Source organism: Nesoenas mayeri (genome assembly GCF_963082525.1).
Source record: "Nesoenas mayeri genome assembly, chromosome: 6".
NCBI lineage: Eukaryota > Metazoa > Chordata > Aves > Columbiformes > Columbidae > Nesoenas > Nesoenas mayeri.
Window position 1 is genome coordinate 18,697,599 of NC_137545.1, and position 25,103 is coordinate 18,722,701.

The window sequence follows — 25,103 nt, forward strand, 5'->3', positions numbered from 1 at the left end:
CTAGAAGAAAATTTCAATCATGAATGTCAACTTCTTTAATTATGTGCTTGACATTGCAGTCACTGGCACAGTCACAGACTCATATGAAAGACTGTACAGGTTCAGATACTGTTCAAGTCAAACGTATTAAAAGAATAAAAGATTGAAATGTCTAGGTGAAATGAGGTGTGCTACATTTATGCGTATCTGTGTCTCTAATCTTCCATCACATTGTTTGCTTACAAGTCAGGCAAGCAAAACTTCAAGAACTTGGATGGAGAATTCTTCTTGTTTCACCGGCAACATGAAACTCCTCGGCAGAATATCCCACCTTAATGCCAAAATCTCCCTTTGAAGTCTTTATTTTGGACATCAGGGATGAAAGGCAATATGGTTCCAGTTTTTGAGTTTTCTCCTGAATTTCACAGGAATGCTATGTCTGCTAGAGTCAATTATTTAACAGTAGATGGCACCAACTTACCACACTTCTAAGAAACAATATACCCTCCTCTGTATCCCCTTCATCTTCTTTTCACAGTTCTCTTTGCTAGCTGCCAAGTCCTCATTTCCCCTAGTCTTATCCTTCACCCGGATTTTCTGAATTCAGCTCAGCACTTGTTCGGAATAAAGCAGTAAAGGTGGCAGAAGAGAGCCTAGTGACTCCATACCACAAATCTCATGCAGTCTCAATACATCTTTTCAAAACAGCATAATAGAAAGCAGAAAAATCTCATCCCTTTACAGCCAACAAAAATAAACTCCACTAGTCTTCCAGTGAAGGGGTGCTTAGTTGCAAAATGCTTTTAATGAACTCTTAATCAGGTTGTGACCAATATAAAGACTAGGAGTGAGCAACTCTAACCTGAGGCTCTTTCTAACATGCCTGCCAACTTCAGTGCAGTCCCAGTTTAGCAGAGAGCAGAACCAGTATCTCAGACTATTATGCTCATTACAGAGACTCAGGCTCATGATTTCCTTAATTCACAGTCTTGCTCTTGGAAAGTGTAAGCTGATGTTTATAAGGGAGACACAAAGACTAGCACTGTCTTGGCTTTAATTTTGGTACCCAGTTGAAAAACTACTAAACTGGAAAACACAGAATAGCAGTACCAAAACAGAAAAGCAACACTGACGGATGGGGAGGGTGGGAATCTCTTCCTAATAAGTGCCAAACAGCTTTAAAAAATGTTTGGTGTGTCACAAGGCAAAAAACATACTGTAGCATAAAAAAAGAGTTCAGCAGCTGCAAGCTCCAGAAATGAAATTACTGGTAATACTTAGACTCCTAACTTTGTGTTCCTCCAGGCTGTGGTTTAGGTCCCAGACAGCTAACTGATGGCCTTGAGGCCAGGATCCAACTCAAGACTTTTTTCTGGCTGATTGACAGGCCAACGAAATCATGGCTATTAGTGCGGGAATGTTTTAGGAGAGGCAAGAGAACATCTCTCACAAATATCAGGTACAACACTGAGCAAACATGTGTATCAAGCAGACACCTAAGCACCATGCTGGAACAAAAGCCTCCGCTAAGACATGCTGTCTCTGGTCAGTGTCACAGCAAGTTCTGGGACTGAGATCAAAGGAACTGGAACAAGAAAGATTGTGGGAACTCAAGATCAACTAGACATTAATATACCTTCACTGTTAAGTTAGTATGAAATTGTTTTCACTTTCTGTCAGCTGCTAACTGAAAAAAAAATATAGAAAAATATACAAAAGAATATGAGTGGGAAGGCAAAAACGATACAAGAAATGAAATTATCAGCAGAAAAGCTATATTCTTTCATTACTTTAATCTCTACCCACTGCAGTCATGAGAGGAATGGACTGTGATTCTGGAGATTCAGTTGGTGAGAAAAGGTATACCAGAAATTGCAAACAGGACATATTAAACTTAGAGCTTATTCCAGGCCCAAGGATACCCAGACTATCCTGGCAGAAGGGCCTTAATATTTTAACACAGTTCTGTAAGGGATTCAGCAGGTCCAGCTCTGAAAATGAGAAGTTTTATAGGATCTAAACTGATGGTCACGATAGCAGTCACACATCAACATCCCTCCCCCACGTCCCTACTGTCACACAATGATCTGTAATACTTCAACCCCAGTGTGGGAGCCTTACCTGAAGCTGATTAAACGAAGAACAATCTGTGGAGTCCTCAGCAAACCCACTGCTGTCAGAGTGCTGACTCGCAGTCCGTAAGAGCTGATCTGTTTAAAACAAGGAAAACCCAATTGTAATTACTCTGCAAATCACCACCTTTCATGCCCAATCACATTCAATACACGCTTTCCTTTTACATCAAAGTAATCTTAAGTGGATAACACAATTACTTTTGAAATTCCACTTTGAACAATACAGAGAAACAGATTGTTGTTTAAAGGAAAAGCTCTTCTCATGCAAAGTTCTACTAGTGAAACTTCAAGCAGTGGTGGAAGAGGAAACATCTTTTACATTTTTCTTTCCTGTACTGTGGAAAAAACCCCACTCTACAGACGTTGTCACTGCTGGAGTTTTCCTTCCACAAAACTGAATCACTGGTTAATGCACATGCAAGCAGTGGAACAGTTGCCTTTGTATTGACACGTACAGATTCGCCACACCCCCCCAACATCATGAAGATGAAGGAGATCACTCGTCTCCTGCCAGCCTGCACCAGCCCATATACCCAGGAGAACAGCATCACCTGAGCAGAGGGGGCGATGAGCAGGACTTAAGAGAACTGCTAGAGACAGTCCTCCTCTGGTTTAGAGGACAAATATGAAACATCTCTGACACATCAACAGGCAATCTGCCAAAGCACATTCCCAGTGCTCATTTTATACATAAAAGATAAGATCCTCCTGCTTCTTCCTTTCTACTCAGATTACGTAAGTGTTAAAATAGCCTAAAGAGACTCTAAAACCCTCAGTGCTACCCAGGAGTGCTTTCCTCTGGTGGAAACACTATAGTCAAAAACTTGCTTTCCAAGGAGACCTCAGCAAGCTCTGCAGTACAGTACTGCAGGAAATGTTGTTCCCTGCTAGACACAGGAGGCACTCACCAGATACAGGCTTTACATTATAGGATCATAAACACTTCACTTAGCCAGAGGGCAGCCTGGGCAACAACCACCCCTCACCTCTAGTTCTCCACAGAAGTGTAAAAGGTTGGAGATGGGATGAGACCACAGTGGTCTCCAGCCCCCAGGTCCCCATCTCCGCCTCTTCCTCACCATGTAGCGAGAGCTCACTGTTGTCTTCTCAGATGCTCAACACAGAATTTTGCCCCACATTCCTTCAACCGCTTAACTGTCATCATATAATTAATCCCAGTTCACAGCTCAATGCATTGGAATGCATTATGAAACCTGTTTTGAAACTGCTGGATTTTCAGAACTCATTTTTTCATTATTAATTTTGATGAACATTTCACTAAAACAAAAATAAAATCCTGCACAGGCCCAGAAGCTTGTGAGCACCAGGAGAGGCAAACTGCCCATTAAATTTCTCTATCAGCGACTTCACACAGCTTTTAGGGAGTGTCTTTCAAATTGTGCTACTGCTTTGTTATCATGGTAGCCACAATATCCTGCAATGATAAACAACTTTTTTACCTCAAGACAGACATTCCCACCCAGCTCCCAGTAAAGACAATGGAAATGACTTCCCTGAGAACTGGACTAGCTCTTATTAACTGCCTGATTCAATTAATACAGCTGAAAGAGCATGCCGTGAACAGGCTGCCACTACAGCTGAGGCTGTTGGGAAGCTGCCACCTCCTCCAAGGTGAATAGTCACCTACTTTGGCCTCCTCACTGTCTCTTTCCCTATTTGGTGAATTTTAATTTAAAAGGACAAAGCACTACTGGTGAAAGCCTTAGCCACAGGGGAGAGATTCCAATGAGTTCTGATAAAGCAGTTCATCAGTGCGTGTGCTGGCACCTGGTTTCATGTGCACAAAGTTTATTACTGCTCAAGAAAAATATTGACCTTCCCTTCTTTTTCCTTCTCAGTCAATGTCTCATTTTCAGCTGCTTAAAAAAACCCACAAACACAAACAAACAAACACACACAAACACAAACAAACACACACAAACACAAACAAACAAACACACACAAACACAAAACAAACACCAAACCAAACCCAACAGATTTATGTATGTCTCCTCAAATCAATTCTTAGTCTCTTTGGACACACAGTACTAAAGTAAAAATCGGTGGTTTAGATAATTTTCTATAGCATTTGTTATTTATGCACATGCTTTGACAGCCTTATGTGACAGATACTGCCAGTCAACAGGTCAGATTCAAGCAGACAAGGGGAAAGCATGAAAACATTTTTTTAAAAACGCTGAAAAGTTACATTTAGAACTTGATTCAAACACCTCCTGTGATGAAATACGGCTCCTCTCTCTTCACCCTGGAGGTAGAAAACTCATCACAAAAACCGGGCTGTAGGGGCAAATCTGGGACCATCCCTTGTCCTGCACTAAGTGAACTGTACCTTCTGCAAAAAGTCACTGCACAATGCTGACACTCTGCAGCCCAAAGCTATTACCAACACTATGTAGAGGAAATCTTCTGAACTAGCAGGAGAAGGCCAAAGGCAGCATAATAAGGAAACTGTGGGAAAAGGAGCCAGCCAAGATGAACAAAACCAGAAGGAACAATCAAACTCGCGTCCCAGTTAAACAGAACACAAACAAAAATGCACCTTGGATTATTGTTTTAAGTTGCATTAAAAAAAAAAAATAATATATATATATTTAAGCACTGAATACATGCCAGAGAAATGTGGGTATTCAGAAATATATCAAATAAGCTGAAAAAGTTTTTACAAGAACAGATGATGAAGAAAGAAGTCTGCAGTTTACAAAATGTGGGAGCACCAATTTGTCAGAGAATCACTATCAAATAATGGAATAATTCATCTACTGTAAAATAATATTCAACTACCAATGGACTGTCACTCTCACCAGTCCAAATGGTCCCATCAGGTACTTGTCCTAGACTTTCTGTGTCACCCAACTGCTCACACAGAAGAAGAGGAGAAACACATGGAAACTGCCCATGATGCTTTAGTAACATCTATATTTCTTTTACCTGCAATGCTCTAATGTACTTCGTGTATCACAAGATTATTAATAAACTGACATTCCCAACTTAGCTATAAAGTATTCCATTAAGGGATTAAATATCTGCTGCCGCTTTTTCCCATACTGGTCGCACCCTGCACCCCAGCACTGCCAAAACCAGCCTGATATGGAACCCTGCTGCAGAAACTCTGCAGCATCCCTGAGGATTTCCCAGCTTCTAGAGAGATAAGCATGGACTGCCACAAATACTAAATCTGCTCCAATGTTTTCTTCTCACTCCCTCATCTCCAGTCTCCTGTGGAGCTGCACCCACAGAGGGCTATAAATACAATAATATCTTAAGGACAGGAAGTGCTGATGATGTGCTTTCTTCACTGTAAAGAACAAAATTTTCGAAATTAATCACTGCTTTTGACTGTCAATTTCAGATGCCTTAAAAGAAACAGGTTTGTGGCTATGCAAAATTTCACAGGGCAACTGATGTCAGCAACTAGACGCTCACAAATCACAACGCCTCAAGAATACTTTGTTCTTTACACATTGTACCTATATTTGTCTTGTTTGTCGGGCATTTTTGGAATGGGAGGTGCTGCTGTATAAATATGTCAGGAAGAATTTGTTTTCCAACTAACAAACCTTCCTTCCAGATAACTTTGCAGTAAGTTTTTTTATAGTGGACATTTAGCAGCACTGTATGCTTATAGTGCAGAGCAACTGAAGCTTTTCATTCTTCTCTGCTGCATTTCTAAAAAAACCCCATGCAACAAACAACAAAATGCCGATTTTGGGCAAAATGGATAAACCCATTCGGTACCATTCAGAAGACATAACCTAAAAAGTACATCATGCTAGTCAATACAATACAGAATTCTTTGTATCCCATAAACAAAGATAGTATTATAGCAAAGCACTCATTTGCAAACCACTTTGAAAATCTAAGCTTACCACGTATAAACAAAGCTAATCTGAAATAAGAAACATACTTCAATGGGTAGTCTAAGCAGCGGTAGACTCAGTGTTGTTCAAGCATATCTTAAGTCTCCAGACTGTTTCAGTAGGAGAGTCTTAAAAAAAATACAAATACTTTATATCTTATTATAGGCCCTCTTAAAATGCCTTACAAACTGTTGTGAATGTCAGAGAAAGCATCCACATTCCTCTGTGTAGATGTAAAATGACACTGCAAGGTTTATAATAGTCTGTACCAAACGCCACTAACCCTGCTAATTGACACAGAAATACCCCTACATGAAAAAAAAAAGTTACAAATGTATTCCCTCAGGTGGAACAAATTTTTTGTTTACGGGTGCTTATGTACAGTAGAGTCAAGACCACTGAAAGAGGTGGGTCTGTATGAGGATCACCAACTGACATCACACTGCAATAGAAGACCAGTGCTTGAATTTCATACTGACCTCACCTCAAGAGATTGCTAGTGAGAATGACATTTCACATTCAGATACAATGGCACGCATTTTTAATAAGTGGCTATTAACTTTGGATGCCTTTGAACTTGGTGAGCACTCACCCTCTGACAAAACTGGCCTCTATGTTGTCTCATGGTGGACAACTTGCAAAAGAAATGACTACTGTTTTTTAACATTCTGGCTAAGTTCTCCATCAAATGCTCTCCCTCTTGGCAGCGTTACTGAAACCCATTAGAATAAAGTCCTAAGCTTTCCATATCTCCAAGGTGAAATAAAATGTTGGTCTCAGACTAACTTCTAGCAAATGTGCAGGCTTACCATCAGCAGTGACATCTTTGTAAGGTAATTCATATAAAACTCTAGGCAATACTTGCATAATAAAAAAATGTCAGCACTAATCTATGCCAAGCGTATTCAGAAATGGGTGGCAAACATATGCCAGCATGGCCCACTTCTGCCACACTGAAGACCCATTGCTAGAACTGCTGGTACCACTCAACAGGTACACACAGGACCACCTGGCTTTTTTTCCCCCATTTCATGGAGAAGAAACAGGTAAGATAGCTACTGGGAACACAGAACACAAAACTAGCATTTCAGAAGACGAAAAACCATATTTTTCTCCACCCTGACTACAGCTCGTAGTTCCTTAAGTTGCCTTTCTCTGAAGAGCTCTTTCTGAAACTGCTGGGGCCAGGCAAACAAGAGACCTGCCCTGTAAAGAGTGCATCTCTTAACATGTAATCATGTAAAACATGAACTTTAAAATACAGCCAAGGGAGAAATGCTGGGACCAGTCAGAGATGCAGTTTCTGGTGGTCCTTCCTGGTGGCCTACGTTTGTAACAGAGGAAGACTGGTGAGTGCAATGCTGCCTTGTGCAAAAAGCTGCTGAACTAGTTAGCACAAGCTGTCCTAATAACCAGACACTAACTTTCAGAGCTTAAGCCAGAGCATTCTCAACCATGTTAATGCAATTCAGCTGACAGTTCACAAGACTGTCAGTTCATTTGTGAAAAAGCAAAGAAGATGATCTCTGCTTCTTAAGACAAGTGTTACTGCCTCTCGTTAGTATCTAGAGATGCTAGTCATGTTTCACCAAGAAACTGCATCACAGCTAAGCTTCTCACTAAGTGCAACAAGCTATATTTCTTCTTTAATCACACGTAACAGCTGAAGAACAGACTTCAATTGCCAATGGTGGGCAAATAACAATTCACAAAATGAACTTAAAGATCAGTTTTGTCCCAGTCCCAAGCCATAAAATACATAAATAAGAATTTGAGATGAGAGCACAAACTGAGCTACAAGAGCCGGTGCACAGTTTGCCATGTGCAGGACCACAGCTTCCCTGTGGGTGAGAGGCCCGTCTTCTGTGCAGCCGGCTTGCAGGCGGAGCAGTAGCTCATAGGAAAAGGTTGGATGTATCATGCAATTTAGGTTTAAAACAATATACTTTTAGTTTAAATGGGTATCTTAAATTACAAGATCTGCCAGAGAAAGAAAATCCCATGCAATCTGAATTAACATTTCAGTTCCTCTGAGCTATCATCAGTTGTACAAAAGTGAAAACAGCCTGTGAGGTTATAGGGCTGTTGCCTTCCCTGTAATTTGGTTGCCACTTTGCAGTAATGTTCTGTGATTTAGCTGAAAATCTTTTTTATTTATAAAGAGAAAAGAAAATTTAGAAGTTTTAAATATCTGAATGAGCGTTTCAGAGAGAAGGACACTCAGCAGGAGCTGAAGTCTACTTACCTTTCCTTGACTTGGTCACTGCCAGCTGCTGAGAAGCTGGAACATGCGGCAGATCCCCCTCTGTGCTCTGGATCTATCAGGAAGAGGAGATTAATATTTTGTCAAGACAACTGGAGTATGTTCCCATGCTTAAGAATGCCCAAGCTAGATACACTGCACATGCAGGAAGGGTTTGTTTGAGGGGGGTTTTTTTTGTGGTTTTGGTTGGTTTGGTTGGTTGTGTTTTTTTGTTTTGTTCGTTTTTTCTCTCCAGTCTGACAGCCTGTAATGACTGAGGCAGTAAATCGTACCTCCTTGAATCAAAGCATTATTTCTCAGGTACTCAGCAATGCCTCTGCATGACAACTGGGATCCTTAAGACAGCACCTCTCTCTCACAGCGTGGGGCTTCCCTTCAGTTACATTGATAATGCAAAAAGACCAGGAAATCGCATCCTATGACACTACTGAGAGTTCTCAGTTCCTTTTTGATCAAAGACTGAAACGTGTGAAAATACCTTTGACCACCTTCACACTACTACTGTCTCTTCTGTTCAGCACTCTTGGCCTCTCACTTGAATTTGAAGAAAAAGCAAAATACATTTAGAAAAATATATCAAGAGGTCAGCACGTAAGGGTTGTCATCTACTGCCCTACCAAGTATTTCCCACAAGCCATCAATCCTCTAGAATGATCCAGACCCTACTCCAGACTTCAGCACACCACCACTCATTGAAACACTTTTTGTGTCCATCAGTACAAAAAAGGAAGATAATATATTCAGAGCTATGCAGATTTCAACTGGGAAACTTAAAACTACATGAAAATTAATCCTATTACTTAATCACTTTGTGAAACACAGCCTTATTAAGAAAGCAGTTCTCAGACAACCATTCAAACAATGAAAAGAATACGTCTAAAATCTCAACAGGGAGGCCTTTGTTCAGTTCAAAAGCTAGAATATGTTCTCTCTTGCGTGCTACAGAAAAAATCCTCATGGTTCACATGCAAGTCTACATGCACAAAAACCCCAACCCAAATACCCCTCAATCCTTCCCTGTAATGGGCTGCCTGCCTAATTTCAAAATTACCAAGCAATGAAATTTTCATCTTCAGTTGTGCTCAACTTAAAAATGCAAAACCAGGATGCTGATGGTTTGAAGCCCAAATTAGTATTTGGCTAAAGAAGAAACTATATTTGCATGGATACTGTGTGCAGAGCAGCTACCAAAGTGCATTTTCTTAATTAGAAGAGTTTTGAGAGGTACTTGGCCTGAATTTTTCACCTTTAATAAGTGAACAGCATTACTCCTGCACGATAAATCAAGATGCTTCTGTTCCTTTAGGAGAAAAAGGCTGTACCAAAGGGGTAAATGCTTATTTTGTCCAAATGCAGTGAAGCATAGAAGAGACTCACCATTTATGTCTAGGAAAAGCACCTTTTAAAACAATAATAAACAAATAAAGAACAGCAAGTAATCTTACAGGCCTTTTGGACAGGCTGGCCTTCCAGGAAAGGTGTCTTGATCCTCTCAAACCTCCCAGTTTCCGATGGCTAAATTTTCAGCCTCCCAAAAGCAAAGCCTCTTCTGACCTAAATCCCCAACAACCGCCTGTCCTTGGCTGGCACACACATCCTGGCCACAGCTCAGCCACCATGCAGGGCTCCTCACTCTGTCCCCATCCCTTTGGCCAACACTGATGCTGGTTAATGACCTTTGGGTTTGTAACTGGCCGGCTTGGGAGCGGGTGCTTGGGGGAAATCCTGCCCTGACTCACTCCACATTAGCTATCTCCACAGCCACAGGCTTCCGAAGGGCGCCTGGACCTCCAAGGCATTTGTAAGTGTGGAAAGCGCTTCCTGATACATCTGTCATCTTTCTTATGTCAATGAATGCACTCCAAGCCAAGCTGCGAAAATGAGGGGAGGAGTTAGTATCACTGTTTCTAATACAGTTCATTAAACCTTCCTTAGAGACGCACACAAATAAAGTCACACTGCCAGGTATTGTTCTAAAGTTTCTTCAACAAAACCAAATCCCTCCCTCCCAGGGATCTGACGGCAGTTGATATGTATGTATTATATTACATAAACAAAGATTCACCACAATCTCCTACCACATCACATCTGGTCTTGCCAAAACAGCTGTGTTTATGCACTGGCATCATTGCAAAGCGTGTCAACCAAAACTTCACAAACCCATTGCATTTGGCTTGTGCAGAATTCAGCAAGTCTTCTTCATGTCATAACCCTTTATGGTCCAACTTACTCTGAAGGAAAGTTTCATTCTTTTTTTTTTATTTTTTTTTAATGAGTTGTTTCGACTTGGCCCAAGGGTACCAAAAAATGGGTTTCTCCTCTGGGATACATGAAAGCAGCCCAGCTATCAAGAATACAGCAAAATGCATTGGCATTCAGACCTCTCCCATTGTGTCAATGCAAACATCTGTGCAGCTACACAACACACTGGATCACGAAAATTATCCAGTTGAAAACTAAGCCAGGAAAAATAAATACATCAAAATACACTGGGTTTCTTTCTCCCCTCTTAACTGGACCAGCCCTTTGTTCTGATTCAGAAGATGGCCACACAAGATGTGGGTGATGATACACAGGCACAAACAAGTGGCAGGAACTACGAGAGGCTGGATTACCTCTTTCTACTTAATGAGTTCCTTCAGCTCCAACATTAGTTAATCTAGAGGAGCCTCAAAAGCCTGTAATGCAAATATAACACTAGACATGGCACCTACTAAATCATCATTTCCTCCTTCACTGTAGAACTCAGGGGGGTTTCTATTCACTTACTTCCTTCACTCGTTTCACCAATTAAATCACAATACTTCATCTTACATGTCTATTTCACATAGACAGAAGAAGATAACTGCTGAATTGCTAACAATGGCCATTTCAGAACATGCCCACCTAAATACCTGCTGATTTAATTTAAGGCAGATCATAGAACTCACGGTGTGAATCTATGCCCCAAAATTGCATTCTTACTAGCCTATTAAACAAAAAACTTAAGGAGACCGGGAATTAAAACCCCTTTATGACAATTATCAGTCAAAAAATGGATACATGCATTTATAAAGATATTAAAAGGCAGCTAGCATAGAATATGTAACTAAGCCACAACCAAAGGCACATCAAACAGCAACTTTCAGTGTGCTAATTTCCAGAGAACAAACAAATCAACATATTGTAGATTGCCATCAAAACTAAAAGCTGCACAAAGTAAGCACCTCACCTTACTTGATGGCCCCTTTCCCTTTCATGCAACAACATTCTTGCTCCATCCACAAATTTATCCTTAATATAAATTGATAAACTAAATTTACTTCTGGGCAACAAAAAGAAAGATTTCCAGTTAGCAATTCAAGCAAAGTAAAAACGTTCTTATATATATAAAGGCAAAGGCAGATCTATTTCCACAGGAAAAGTTCTTAGTAGTTTTGCCAATGACTGCAATTACCTGAGCTCGACGAAAAAAAGAATGAGAACTTTCTTGCTGACTCTCAGGAACAACAGCAACACAAAATTATTTTGTTAAAAGGGTCAATTAGAGCAGCCTACCGAGAGAAAGTGACAACTGTCCTATCACTCAGAGAATTCAAAGTATTCCTGGAGAAAACACTGTTAGCTACACAGGAAAGAACATTCCTCTGCTGGCAGCCAGCAAGTTATGTAAACTGTATGCGAAAACAAAGCCATCTATCTCCACCTACCTCTTCCATCTCAAAGGAGTCCTTCTGCTGCAGCATTAGGTTCATTATGGACGGGTTTGCGAGCAGAGCACAGGGGTCTCTATTTGGTGATGCCGTGGGCAGCCTTTGCGTCGAGGAGCTGCTGTTGGATGTACTGGAACTGCTGCTGAGGCTTGGCGAGTCCAAAAGACCAGATTCTTCATATGGTCTATCTTGGGTGCTTGCCAACCTGCTGCTTGGCACATCTGCTGGAGGCACAGCACCCTCTTGCTTGTCATCAGTCTCAGCAGGAAGGTTTGCAGGTTTACGTGTGTCCACAGCATTTGTCTGACTACTGGCTATCTCCTCTTTTACAGTAGCCAAAAAAGAGGAAGAGTCTTTCTTTTTAGAGTATTTTTGTAATTTAGATTCATTTTTAACATCATTGTCTTCATTCCCTGGTTCAGCTGGACTTTTCCCTTTTTCAACAGGTGAAGGAGTTGAGCAGCCGCTACCATCAGCTTGCTGTGTGCCGCACAGATTGAGCTTAGACAAGGTCTTCATCAACCGACTGGCTGTGTTGCTGCGATTTAAAGGGGGAGGGCTGGATGCCTCTTTGCTGGAAGACACTGAATTCATACTACCAATTTTCTGCAAAGGGGTCCCAGAGACTTGAGAGTACAAAGAAGAAAAAGCATTGGCCACAGTAGTAAGCACTTCAATTTGACGAAAACGACCTGCACAAGGAAAAAAACATAAGGCAGCATTTATGAGGACCTGTTGATCCATCTCTACACCATGGTGTGCATTCTCAGAGATAGCCCTTTCTTCATACCCGAAGGGGGACTTTTCATCATAACCTCTGCCCAACCCTACATCTCCTCCTACTTGTATCAAGGATCCCAAAGGTTGACTGAACACTGCCTAGTCCTAGAACATAAGTAATACCACACAGTATAGAAAAAATGGAAAAAACCTTTGCAAGAGTGTTAGATGCAAGAAGAACAGCAAAGAAAACTTTTACAAAGTGAAAAAGGGACACAGTTACATGAGTGCAAGTTAATACACAAGGTGCTAGAAAGAAAAGGGTTACACGCCTCACTCTCACCATCTACAAGTACAGGAGGACATTTCAGCTATGCCCTCATTTCAGCAGCACTCATTACTGACCTAACAAAGCTCCTGTCCAAGTCAACAGAAATATTGGCCCAGATTTCAGCAACTACAGAAGTAGGTCGCTGCTGACACATTTCAAAAATCCCTCCCAGACACTGAAGAACACAAGAAAAAGACAGATATTGCTATTTGTTTCAGTGCTATAAAGCTCCATCAGAAGACAAGCTTAGAAGCAAGCAGCAGGAATGATACAAACCAGAAACCAATACATTTTACAGGATTGCCTTTCATTTCCCTCCCCCACTATAAATCCTCTTCCCTCACCCCAAGGTGTACAACACTGATGGTCCCCTCTTGCCATATTTAAGACCAAACAGGAGTTTTATTATGAATTCTGGATGGAATTTGGCCTTTAGACTGTAAAGGGGTTTTGCCAGAACACTACATATACACCTTCTTTTGAGGTTGCTTACATAGTTCCAGAACTTAAAAATGAACTTTGCTTCAAAAACATACTTACTTGTTAAAGCAAAATTTGGATTTTCCACTTCCATGCGCTGTATTTGGGCATTCAAAAATACTTTGATATCTATCCCTCTGGCAAATGATGATGAATTAAAAAATCTTGCTGGAATTTTTGAAGCAATATCAGGTTCATCTCTTCCAAATCCAAGGTTATAGAGTACTTCTTCAGGATCTTCCTCATAAAGTTCCAGTAATTCAGAAACACTAGACAAATGAAAATATGTTTACTATCTACTTGTCTCTTTTTAAGACCCAGTCCCTTCTGTACAACTGCTAATTCAGCCCAGTAGCCAGCTTGGTCTATTGAACTTTTGACTCCTACAGCTCAGTCTACTCTAGGAAATAATTGTGGAGATCTCTGGATCTGAAGTTTTGGTTCACATCACCAGAGACATCAGCCCAGAGACATCTCAGATCCAATCCTTTAATTTATAAAGTCAGTCCTTGTTCTGCAGAGCTCCAATTTTAAAATGTCATTAAAATCTCAGATGTTTCTAACATTTGGAACCATTTGTTAGTATTTACTGCAAACCACAACTAAAACCAAACAGCAGTTTTTCAAGCGACCAAATGAAAATTCCCTTCTCGGCTACTTAATGCAACAATGCACATAAATCAAGCCAAGTCCATTTAACTGAGGAACAGAAGAAGTAAGTTTTGCCAGCAAAACACAGCCAAATTCCACTCAACTGCGCCATGACCTTCAAAGCATAGAACTCTCTTACCTTGAAACAGTCGCACTGCTTTTTCCAGACCCGGAGGAGTTCATACTTCTCCCCTTCTGGTGGAACTGCAGCCTCCTCTCCTTCGCCAGCACACCATTGCTGTCAACACAAACAGAGGAGACCCCTGCGATAAACTCCTTTTGCTCTGTCTCTGAGGAGAGCTAAGCCTCCAGCGCTGCTGAACTTCTCTTTTCCCTTTCAGTGTTATCTGGTTTATATTAGCCATGTCATTTATTGAAATACAATAACAAAAGCGAACCCTGGGACGCCTCAGTAAAAATGTACATAGACGGTAAGAATTTCAAGGCAAATGCAAGCTGAATAAACAAACCCCTGATCTCCCCTTGCTGCCCCACCCTCCCCGATCCCACCCTCTTCCAGCAAGGAAGCCCAGCCTCTGCTGAGCTGCCCTGTCCTGCCTTTCCCTGCATGTCCCCATGCCACTGCCTCCTCTAGCAGGACCACCTCTCCATGGCAGGACCACCCCTCCATGCCTCAGGTACCCGGCTCCCCCTCACCCTTGACTGCCACCCACGCAAGACTGTGAGCTGTCCCAGCAGTGGCCAGGGAAGCTGAAGAGGCTCCAGGGGGGAGGAAATGGAGCAAGATGAGCTCCAATCAAGACTGCCAGCCGGTTTCTTTCCCAATCCCAAACTATTTCCTCCCTGAGTCTGGAGAAGCCGCCTCAGCATTAGGTGGTACCTCGGTCTCAAACGTACTGTTACTGACAATCTCTCTGTGGGACAAACTTTCCCAGGGTGAAATTTACTGTACAAATCCTAAGAGACACACACAATAGAACAACCACCGAAAAACCAAAGATGACAGTGGATTCATCTAAAAGCACATTTGTGGGGCCTGGCTCAGAAGGAGTTGCGAGGACACTGCCCACATGGGCTGTGCTGGCACTTGCTGAAGTCTCAACAGGGGTTTTAGTCACAGCACATTTCATTTAGAAGCTCTCCCTATAAATCAAGTACTCTCAGTCTTTTCTTCCCACTCTCAAAGGATATCTGGTCTGAGAAGTAAAACTAATTTTCCCTTGAAATTTCTGAAATAGCAATGGATCAGTAAGGCAAAGAAGGTAAATCATACTAGGTTACTCAGATTTGGCATTTCTCCATTCTCCTCCTGCTACCCAAAAATCTACATCAGGTCTGCTGGAAGAATAAAAACCTGGGTTTTTTCTGCATTTCATAATGACTGTTTCTATGCTAAGTCTTCTCTTTCCATCTCACATAAAGTGACATGACCAGAAGAGCTGTAGCTCTGATGTAGCCTCTACAACTTCCATTGCTCCCTCTTCCTCCTGCACTTCAGTATCAATATTTCTTTGAAGTAAAAAATAACAAAAAAAGAAGTTTACCCTGTTTCCATTTGGGTATCACTCCGTAGATGATTAGCTGTAGAGAAACAAGAAGAAGTTACACCCAGATCTCTTCAAGATTACACTTTCCACAACAGGTATGAAGAAGCAGGCAGTGAGCACATTTACCAAAACTCCCAAGTAAGCCAGGTTTCTCTCTTCCCACATAAATGTGATTGTCGAGTGTTTCTGGTACACAGCTGAGATGAAGACAATCTGGTTTATTCAGGCTCTGTTTAAGCTAAAATCTCACATGGACACGTGCTTACATACTGTCACTAATCATATTAACTTGAAGTCTTACATGTGGTAAGCTAGTAATTGTTATATAAACCATTTATTGCCTTGCAATTGAAGAAGCAATTACCAGCTGCAGGGCTGTCCTTGGGCGGGAAGGGGAGGAGGAGTAGCGGGCATGGGAGGATTGCTCTCATAGATAAAGTAAAGAACATATGAAAGGCAGGTGGATCGGCCCAGCTCCACACAGGAACACCTCAGGCAGCATTATTCTTTCAGAAAATCAACACCCTGTCAAGCCAGAGAGTTAAGCACCAGCCTTAAATTATGGAATCCCCGAAGAGGCGACTCAACATTAACAAACTTGCCCCAGGAGACAGACATGGAGTGTGCATACGCTGTAGCAGCCCTCAGAATCAGCTACGAAAAGAGCAGAATGGTGTCAAATGCTGCCAGGAAAAAAACCTGCATCTCAACTTGCTGTGCCAGAGGGCACAGTCACCAACAGAGAGCAAATATGGAAACCTCACCACCTCCCCCTTATTTTCAGAGGCATCATAAAGAAACCTAAACATATACAAAACACAGATGCCACAACACTTTTTTTTTTTTTTCTTTTTTTAAATATTCTTGCGTATAACATGAAGGTAAGCCTACCTATATGGATCAGCTGGTGACTGGTGTGAACAGCTAAACCATGGACTTTAAGAGCTCAGTAGGGTCTGGGGTTACAGGGCCTGATGCCCTCTGTGCCATTTGCACAGGGCTCTGGCTTGTTTCTGGACTCGGGCAGCGATGGACGCACAAGGGCAGGCATTCACACCAGCCTCAGTGGGGCCGTCTGTCTGGCAGGGTGCGCAGCTCTGTGCCAACCAGCTTTGTTGTCCCCTTGTTCTCAGATGGGGAAACAAAGCCCTGCAGAAACACCTGCGTCTTTACCCAGGAAAATCAACTAGAGATTCTAGGATTCTCTGTCATCTGAAAAGGGGAGAAATGACCTTCTGCCTAAATCACGCTAAAGGCTCATAAAAACCAGAAATCCTTGGGAATGATAAGGGGAAAACACTGAAAAGAAAAAAGTGACATGATGTTTTAAAATGTACTGATTCTTGACTTATTTTCCATATGCTCAGAGCTGGGATTATTGTTAAAACTTTTTCCATGAAATCCTTGTACTTCAGGCAATCTAACAGGCAGAAAAGACTGTCAAAAAGAAAATTTAATCCTATTTAATCTATTGAAATAAGTGACTCATTTACTGCATCTCCATCATTATCAGATCAAGGTAATTATCAGAGGAAAAGTCTTGAAACTTTAAAAACTAAAGATATTTCCTTCCTTCAGACCCTGCCCCACTACTTTGACACCACTGGTAATACCGCTGTGGAAAAAAAGGGCTGTCTACTGTACAAGTTCTGACACTATTGCAAAAACTGTAGTTTGAAAAACATTAAAAGCTAAAGGGAGGGAGTAGTTTTACCTTTATATTTTTTTGACAAAGATATTGTCTTATATTCCCTATCCTGCAGATAATGCCAGAGCCCCCTTTGTGAGACTCTTTTTTTGCTATTTTATTTCAGGACGCTGCTGTTAGAACAGGGTCCACAGTGCTTTTGTTCATTTATGGACACCTCTAACCCTTGATCAACAGAGAGGTTAAAAGTATTTTTCTAGCAAAAAAGTCCACCATGAACAGACACACATCTCCTTTCCCTTAAAAAACAAAAAAGAAAGTCAAGCAGCTAGTGACAGCTAAGTGTATATCATGGCTGATCCAAAGTACTTACTTAGCTTTGGTGCTTTTCATTTTTAAAAGCACTTAGCCCTTAATGGGTTTGCCTCTTGGCTGACAGAATTTTATTTCTCCTTTCAAAAGCTTGCACATGGCAGTTCCAAGGGATTCAGGGGAAGTGGGGCATTCACGGCTGCCAGAGTAACCCACAGACAAGAAGATCAAGTAGGAGAAACCACCTTCTCACAGCCTCAGTGAGTGCTGCAGGCTCTGCTGCCACTGTGAGCATTAAAATGAGAAGGCAGAGGCAAATTCAGGGCTGCCTCTGACCTTTGGGTTAGACAAGAACGTTTAACACCAGTGATAGTCTAATAAACTCAAAAAGCAAATCCTCCTGTATTTTTCTATGTGCTTCATGCAGGTTTTCTAGCCAGCTTTAGCAACTGTCTTTGACCAGAAGGGAAATGCAATCTTTCAAAATAAAAATCAGATGACTAAACTATATTTTTTTCTAGGGAAAAAAAAAAAGTCATAATCCTGCCACACCCACCTTCAGCTCCCAGGGATAAGTCATCTTCAAAACTTCCTCCATTTCTCACCAGCATGCCTGAAATCGTACAGTTAGCAGTTCAACAACTAGAATGCTTCAGTGTCTTCTTTTCAACAGCTTAACTAAAGATTTTAGCAAGACACTTCAGTTGATACAACACGCTATAACTGGGCTATATTTACAATTCCTGCATTACTGAAACACTAAAAAAGCACTAAGAAGTGAGAAGTTACATTTGAGAACATAGAAAAATTATTTGGAAAGAGCATGTCTATAACACTGCTTTAGTTTTGTCCTCAGAAGCACCCTCAAGTCAACCTACAAGCAAATTAACTGCACATGGGAAACTGAAGGTACCACCCAACAATTTAGGATCAGAAGGCACAAATGTATCTATCCTCCAGACATCTTACCAGGGGGATCCAGAGTCTGAGTCCAGCTTAGGTATTCCCCTCTCTCTCCCTGTACCAGACTGAGTTGAAGCGAAGACTCCAGGCACAGCCAGTAATTCCTCTGCACCCTGTCACTACCTGCACATTCTCATTGTACTTTGAACTTTAGTATCCAGCTCTGCTCAGATAGTAAAATTTTCAGGTGTGGCAACCAGAGTTACAAGAGACAGAGACTGCCTAATGCTCACCATCTCGGAGAGGAAATTACAGCCCCCTCATTGTGCACATTTTGGGTTTCTGGTTTTAGGGATTACTAAACTCTCCAGGAATATTTATTCAGGATCTTTTCCCCCTTCTCCAGTTTCTCAGGCACAACTGCTTCACAGCGAGAACAACTTGGCAACACCAACCAGGCTGTGGTTGGTGCTGCCGCTAGAGAGCTAAGGTCTCAGGTGAACATCCACAGAAGCACAGTTCCCAGCAAGAGAGATTTCAGCAGGTAAAGCCTTTCCTTACCCTTCAACAGAGGATTGCTTTGCTCATCCAGGGAGGCTCCCAGAGGCGTTCTGAAACCACAGAAGAGATTAATAATACTTTAAAAACTTGCTGCTTCATGTCCTTCCTTACAGTGTGTAACAAGCTTGTGATAGCAGCAGTTGTCCCTCCCTCCGCCCCCAGAAAGCACAAACATCTGAGGACAGGCAATTACTTCCTAAACAATCCCCAGCCCTCTGAACAAATATGTCTTGTAGGGAAAAACAACAAAACAGGTTAATAATAACTGCAATGCTCAGACACCAGTCAGCAGCAAAGCTTTGGGGTCACCAGCCCTCTGTCAAGAAAGATAACGGGCTTCTCAGCAGAACACCCAGAAAAAAATGAGCACAGGTTTTTGAATGACTTGATTTGATCTCATTTATACAACAAAAACTGTTGCCATTTTTCTACACATCTAAAACTTCTTGAAGAGAGGGGTGAAAAGCTGTATTGGGTGGTCAGACACAAGATAAATATCTTAACAGCTATGTCAGCTGTCCCTTGCCAGTTCTGATACTTCACAGGCTCTTTAGGTTGGCTCTTGTTTGGATGATCCCTCCTATTGCAGCCCCCTGAAAGGCAGAGGATTTGCTGAACCTCATGGTGCCCAAATGGAGCAGCAGCAACCACTGAAATGACAGGTCCGAACCCTTTCTGGGCTCACGCTACACTTGTTGACATTAGCTGGATGTTTCCACAACTTGTCTCTGAGACATGTTTAACCAAAGGCCTGTCACTATTAAGTAGTGCAGCATTAACTCTCAAAGCCCAAAACAAATTCAGAAATATAATACTCATAAAGAAGGGGAAAGCAGATGATTTATGTGCCTATATTATCTATGTTTCATTTGGGTTTTTAATTAGACAAACACATAAACCAGCCCAAAGAGCTGAAAGTAAACAGTGCTCTGATACAGTATTTGTTTTGGTGCCATAGCCAAATTAAGCAAGGAAAGTTTGCATCTCTCCTTTCTAACAGACCTTAACATTTCACAACCTTTTTTTTTTTTCTTCCCTCTCTGAAAAGAGTTCACTCTTTCCACCTGTGGCCTGCTGACAGGGAACAAGCTCACTTCAACATGTCTTTTGAAAAGCAAAGCAAAGACCAGCATGATGAGAGGCCAAGGCAAACAGCCAGAGCACCCATGCGCACAAGCGTGTTTCAGGTGACGGGAGAGACTGCCGAGGCTCAGATCTTCTGGGTTCCGGCGTGTCTGTCCTCTCAGGGTTTGAAAAAGCTTAGGGCATATTGTCTGAACCTGTCACGCTACAATAAGCCTTATGTTCTGAGGTAATAACTATGCCGGTTGTTTACTCTCTGGCTTTGATGGGTGCGCTCCCACGCTTCTCCCCCTCCTTCCGTGGTGGCTACTTCAACGTCTCTACTTTTGGATACAGAAACTTGCTGGCAGTGACTCTGACAACCAAGGGCAGTGCTGCATGCACCAGCTGTCAGAAAAATGGTAAAAGCAACCGCCGAAGTGGGCATTTTATTTCAAAAATCAAGCCTGTCACCTCTACAGCATGTTAGCAGCTACCAGAAAAGCAGCCCTGTCAGCCACCCATCTGCTGCCCTGCTTGCATTGCTGCACACAGGCACAGCTGCCTTACACCTCCTGCCTTTGAAAAACTTTCATTTAAGAACTAGACACATGTTTAAACAAGGGACAAATACCACAGACAAAATACTCTCGGACAACAGCATGGACAGCTGTTTGTCACCAGCGAGGCACATGAGCCAAGTTGGCCAGCTCTGTCTCAGAGCAGCCTCGTGCACTGGGAAAGGCTGGGCCTTTTCCATCTGCTGGGCCCTCGGGACAAGATCTGCCGGCCGGAGGTGCCCCACGGCAGGTCCCCAGCATGTCCCAGCAGCCTTCACACAGCAGCTGGGGATGCCAAGAGCAAGCAGAGCCCAGCCAGAGCAAAGAGCAAGGGAGTGGCTGTGTGCCTGGACCCTACAGTTTTCCATTTGTGTTCACTCATTTATTATTGTATTTTAACACATATGGCAGTAACTTATCTCAGTATCTCACAAAAGAAGTGAATGAACTCTCAATGCCCACATTGCCACAGGTACCGAGCAGGTAAGAGGGGCATATGGAGCCTCAAGGCTTCCCCTCATCCCAGAGGCTGGCTTACTCAGCTACCAGTTGTGGTAGGCTGGTCTTCAGGAATAGGATGAGGGTTTTGCACTGTGCTGTAAGAGCGTTTAGACCTCAGGTTTAAAAGCATTAATTGGGCAGGAGCCATGTTTATTTTAAACTTGAAGCAAAAAGATCTCTTCTTTCTGAGGCATTTCAAGAACTCACTTCCTGCGTATCTACAGGAGATGGCTCCTAAATACCTCCCGCATCCCCTGTATTGCTGGAAGAGTTTAAATACAGTGAATCAAAATAATACACATCACCATGGAGTCGTCAAAAAATGTTTCTTTTCTATCAGTATAATACAAACACTTGTGTTTCCTGTCTTAGCTTTACAAGAGTTAAAACTGAAAACTTTGTAAGCTTTCTTATTACTTCAAAATGCCTTTTCAAAATACTGGGGAGAGAGAAAAGGATGCCTTTCTCAAAGGTAGGTGATTCCCAAAACATGAATGAACCAGAGACTCTGGGTAACATCTGACATTTCTTAAGCCATCATAATTCTTATTACAGTGTGATACATACTTGCCTTTTTTTGGTTTTGCTGTGTTTGTTTTTTTTTTTAACAAACAAAACAAAAAGAAAAGCAACAAAGTATACCAAGTTAAATAGCATGTGATTTTAGGCACACTCCTCTCTCCTCCAAAGCAGATGTGAAACATAGATGCCAAGTAATAAGAGCCCCAAACTGCTAACCCAAATACCAAGGGACAACTAGTAATTATTTTTATCCATATTATAACAGTGTCAATGCTTTTGGAAACAAACAAAGGAATAAATCTTACAAGTAGATCTATTTATGCAGCAGGTTGATATTACATTTTTTTTGTGCTGCTGCCAACTCAAAACAGAAGATGAAATTTTAAAAGTGCTAATTTGCCTCTGATGTACATTTCACAAAATTTTACAGACAAAATGAAAAGGACTGCTTTCAGAAAATACATAACAGAGAAAATACTTCATTTTAGTAACTGAATCTTCACTTGTAGTAATGGTTACATTTTGCAACAGAGCTAACTCTTAACAATGATGTGGTGCGATGGGCCAGAAACAGAAGCTCAGTCTGCGTCTATTGCCCATGCTTTGTAGCAATCAAAGCTCTACAACAAAAACAGTGTTATTAAACAAATAAGAATTCTCAGGGAAGACAACAATTGCAAATTTCACAACAACTGTTGTTTTTAAGTATTCCTTTTCAAACAACACCCTGTCCTCTTTTCCTATATGCATTGTTATCAAGAGAAAATCGAATCAGGGTTTATATACATACAGTCACTCTATAATCGTACAAGTTGTATAATCATTTTACTGCATGTACTAGCTGCTGCTTGCATGTATATTCGATTAAAAAAAAAAAAAAAAAAATTAAATCATTTGTGTTTGTAAAACACAAGGGACTGCTCCAGGCATCTGGGATTGCACCTCCCAGACTGAATCGTGTATGCACACACTCTGCACATTACAGAGTCAGAGGCTAACTCCAATCTCAACAGCCTAACAGTTTAAAAGATCTTTAGAAAAATGCAAATTTTATCTAAGGAGAACCCAAGATTCTTCTGAAAATATTTACAACACTGGATAGCTATACTTTAAAAGACTTCTGTGGAAAGGCCACAATGGGTTTCACAAATATGCATTAATTAAATTTGCATCTCTGTATTAGCAAAAGGGTAAATTCATGCTTTATTTCCTTATGTCTAAAATATGGAAATAGAGTATAAAATAAGATTCCCATATTTTGCAAATCAACTACCAGAGATACAAACACATTCTGCAGAAGCATTTAGTGCCAGTCTTAGCAACAGATAGTTACCATAGCACACGAATAAAACCACAAGTTTTGTGTTACTGTTCAAGATTTCTTACTATCTCTTAGGTGTTCATGTTGTCAGTTTGCAGTTTTGTGCTATTCCTTAAATTCTGTATGGATAAGGCAAGGGTGACAGGACCAGGGAAGGTTCTAGACAGAAATCCTGCAGATACGGAAAGAAGTAGCACTGCAGCATTAGGAGGAATTTCTCCCTCAAGGGCCTCTTCCCCCCTTCTTCCTCTATTTTTTGCCCTCTCTACTCAAAAAATACTTCTAATAAAGCATTGAGATCGTAACAATTATTTTTAAGGATATACTTTCCCAGACAAATAGGATATCAGATTTCAGGTAAAGTCAGAAAAATCTTCTCCCATTCTAACATTCTGCAAGAATAGTCTGCCAGACATGAACGTCGCATTTTAGGGACACTATGATTTCAAGCTGCTAGCTGCCAAAACCCCTTCCAAGGCACAGCCTGTAAAGATCCAAGGAAAATTATACCAAGGACCCTGTAGCTATAAAGCAACCCACACTTCAGTTATGGGAGTAAGCTCAGCTCAGCTGCTTGCTAGATAAAAAGATCACAACAGCACAGCTAATCTCAGAGTTAAATTTTCATCTTAATGTAGCTGCTCTCAAAACGAGAAGGAAATCAGAAATATCAAGTAGGGGAAGCCTTGAAATGTCATTGTTAACTACTTAAAAGCTAATTATTAGCTTTCCCCCGTCAATTCTGACTCGAAGGGCTGCTAGGACTGAATAGAGAAAAAGACAGGACAAAAACAGTAGCTACTGGATGTAGCATTTACACTTTTGTGTGACTGAGGATGAAGAAAAAGTAACGTCATCAACTCATTCCAAACACCAAGGAAATATTTTGTAATAGTAACAGAAACGTGGGATATATACACCACATCATAAATTAAGGATGTCGGTCCATATGGCAGACAAGGAGAGAGACTTGGATAAATCAAATTAGCTTAAATTGTGCCATTGCTCTTCAAGTCCCCTAAGCACAGAAGGCATTACTGTGTAAGTTCTGTTTCTTTAAGTCTGCGGGAAAAAAAAGGCAAGGCAACGGGACGCTTTAAACTGGAGCCCCTCCATAAGAAACAGAGCCGCTTCCAAAACACCACCACTATCCTTACCCTAAACTAAGTTCCTCCCCAGTGGCTGAAAGTGTTCAGCTTCATTACATGAGACACCAAAAAGAGAAAAGGTGCCAAAGCCAGCTCTTCCCTAGCTACACATACACATGCCACTGCTCCCATTGTAACCCCAACTGAGGGTATAATTGCCGTAAGACCGAAGGGTATTTTTGCTCGAAGAAGGCTCCTGACAGTGCCGATGACAAAGAGCGCTCCAGAGCGCAGATGCCCACGACAACCCGCGGGTCAGGACGCCGCCGAGATTTCCTCTTCTCCCCTATGTGGGAGCTGCCCGACCCGACACCCGCCTGGGGACCGTGGGCTTCGGCCCCGCATCCGCAGCGACTCGCCGGCGGCAGCGGCAACGGGGCGGCAGGACAAGGGCAGGGGCAAGGTCGGCGGGAGCACCCACCTGCAGTCCTTCAGCCATATCGCGATCTTCTCGTTGGGAACGCTGTGACCTTAAAGGCAGAGCACGAGAGAAAAGTTGATCGTAAGTAACAGCCCCTCCGTCAGGGGCCGCTCCCGCTGCCGGGGATCCCGGGGGTCCCAGGGGTCCGCGGGCTGCGGCACCAGCCCCGCCGCGCTCCTGCACTGACCTGCTTCTGCGGCCAGCGGCAACTCTCCGCTGGCGAGATCCTCTTCCTCCTCTTCTTCCTCTTCCTCCTCCTCCTCGCTGCGGGCCGCCGCTGCCGAGAAATCCTCCGCCTCCGACGCCTGCCAGGAGTCCCGGCTCTTGGCCCAGGCCTTCCTCTTCTGGGTCGCCCCTTGCCATTCCTCCACCGCTGGGGACTCCTCCATCGGGACGGCGGGGGCTTCACGCCGAGAGGCGAGTGCCCGAGAGAGCCAGCCTGCCGGGGGAAGGGGAGCCGTGCCGTCCGTCCGTCCGGGAGCCGCCACCGGAGACGGGCCGCCGGGG

General features: G+C 42.3%; 1 protein-coding gene across 1 annotated transcript in view; it reads right to left on the minus strand.

Moving 5' to 3' along the window:
• ITPRID2 (ITPR interacting domain containing 2) overlaps nucleotides 1-24,841 on the minus strand; it is a 40,425-nt gene extending 15,584 nt beyond the window's left edge. The window contains exons 1-10 of the mRNA XM_080347008.1: nucleotides 24,784-24,841; nucleotides 24,597-24,645; nucleotides 19,062-19,111; nucleotides 18,154-18,210; nucleotides 15,635-15,671; nucleotides 14,269-14,367; nucleotides 13,539-13,747; nucleotides 11,945-12,639; nucleotides 8,238-8,310; nucleotides 2,101-2,189 (exon numbers count right to left, since the gene is read on the minus strand). Coding sequence (XP_080203134.1) covers nucleotides 2,101-2,189; nucleotides 8,238-8,310; nucleotides 11,945-12,639; nucleotides 13,539-13,747; nucleotides 14,269-14,367; nucleotides 15,635-15,671; nucleotides 18,154-18,208 — 1,257 coding nt within the window. The 5' untranslated portion in view covers nucleotides 18,209-18,210; nucleotides 19,062-19,111; nucleotides 24,597-24,645; nucleotides 24,784-24,841. The remainder of the gene's footprint in view (nucleotides 1-2,100; nucleotides 2,190-8,237; nucleotides 8,311-11,944; nucleotides 12,640-13,538; nucleotides 13,748-14,268; nucleotides 14,368-15,634; nucleotides 15,672-18,153; nucleotides 18,211-19,061; nucleotides 19,112-24,596; nucleotides 24,646-24,783) is intronic.
• Nucleotides 24,842-25,103: the final 262 nt, after the last annotated feature.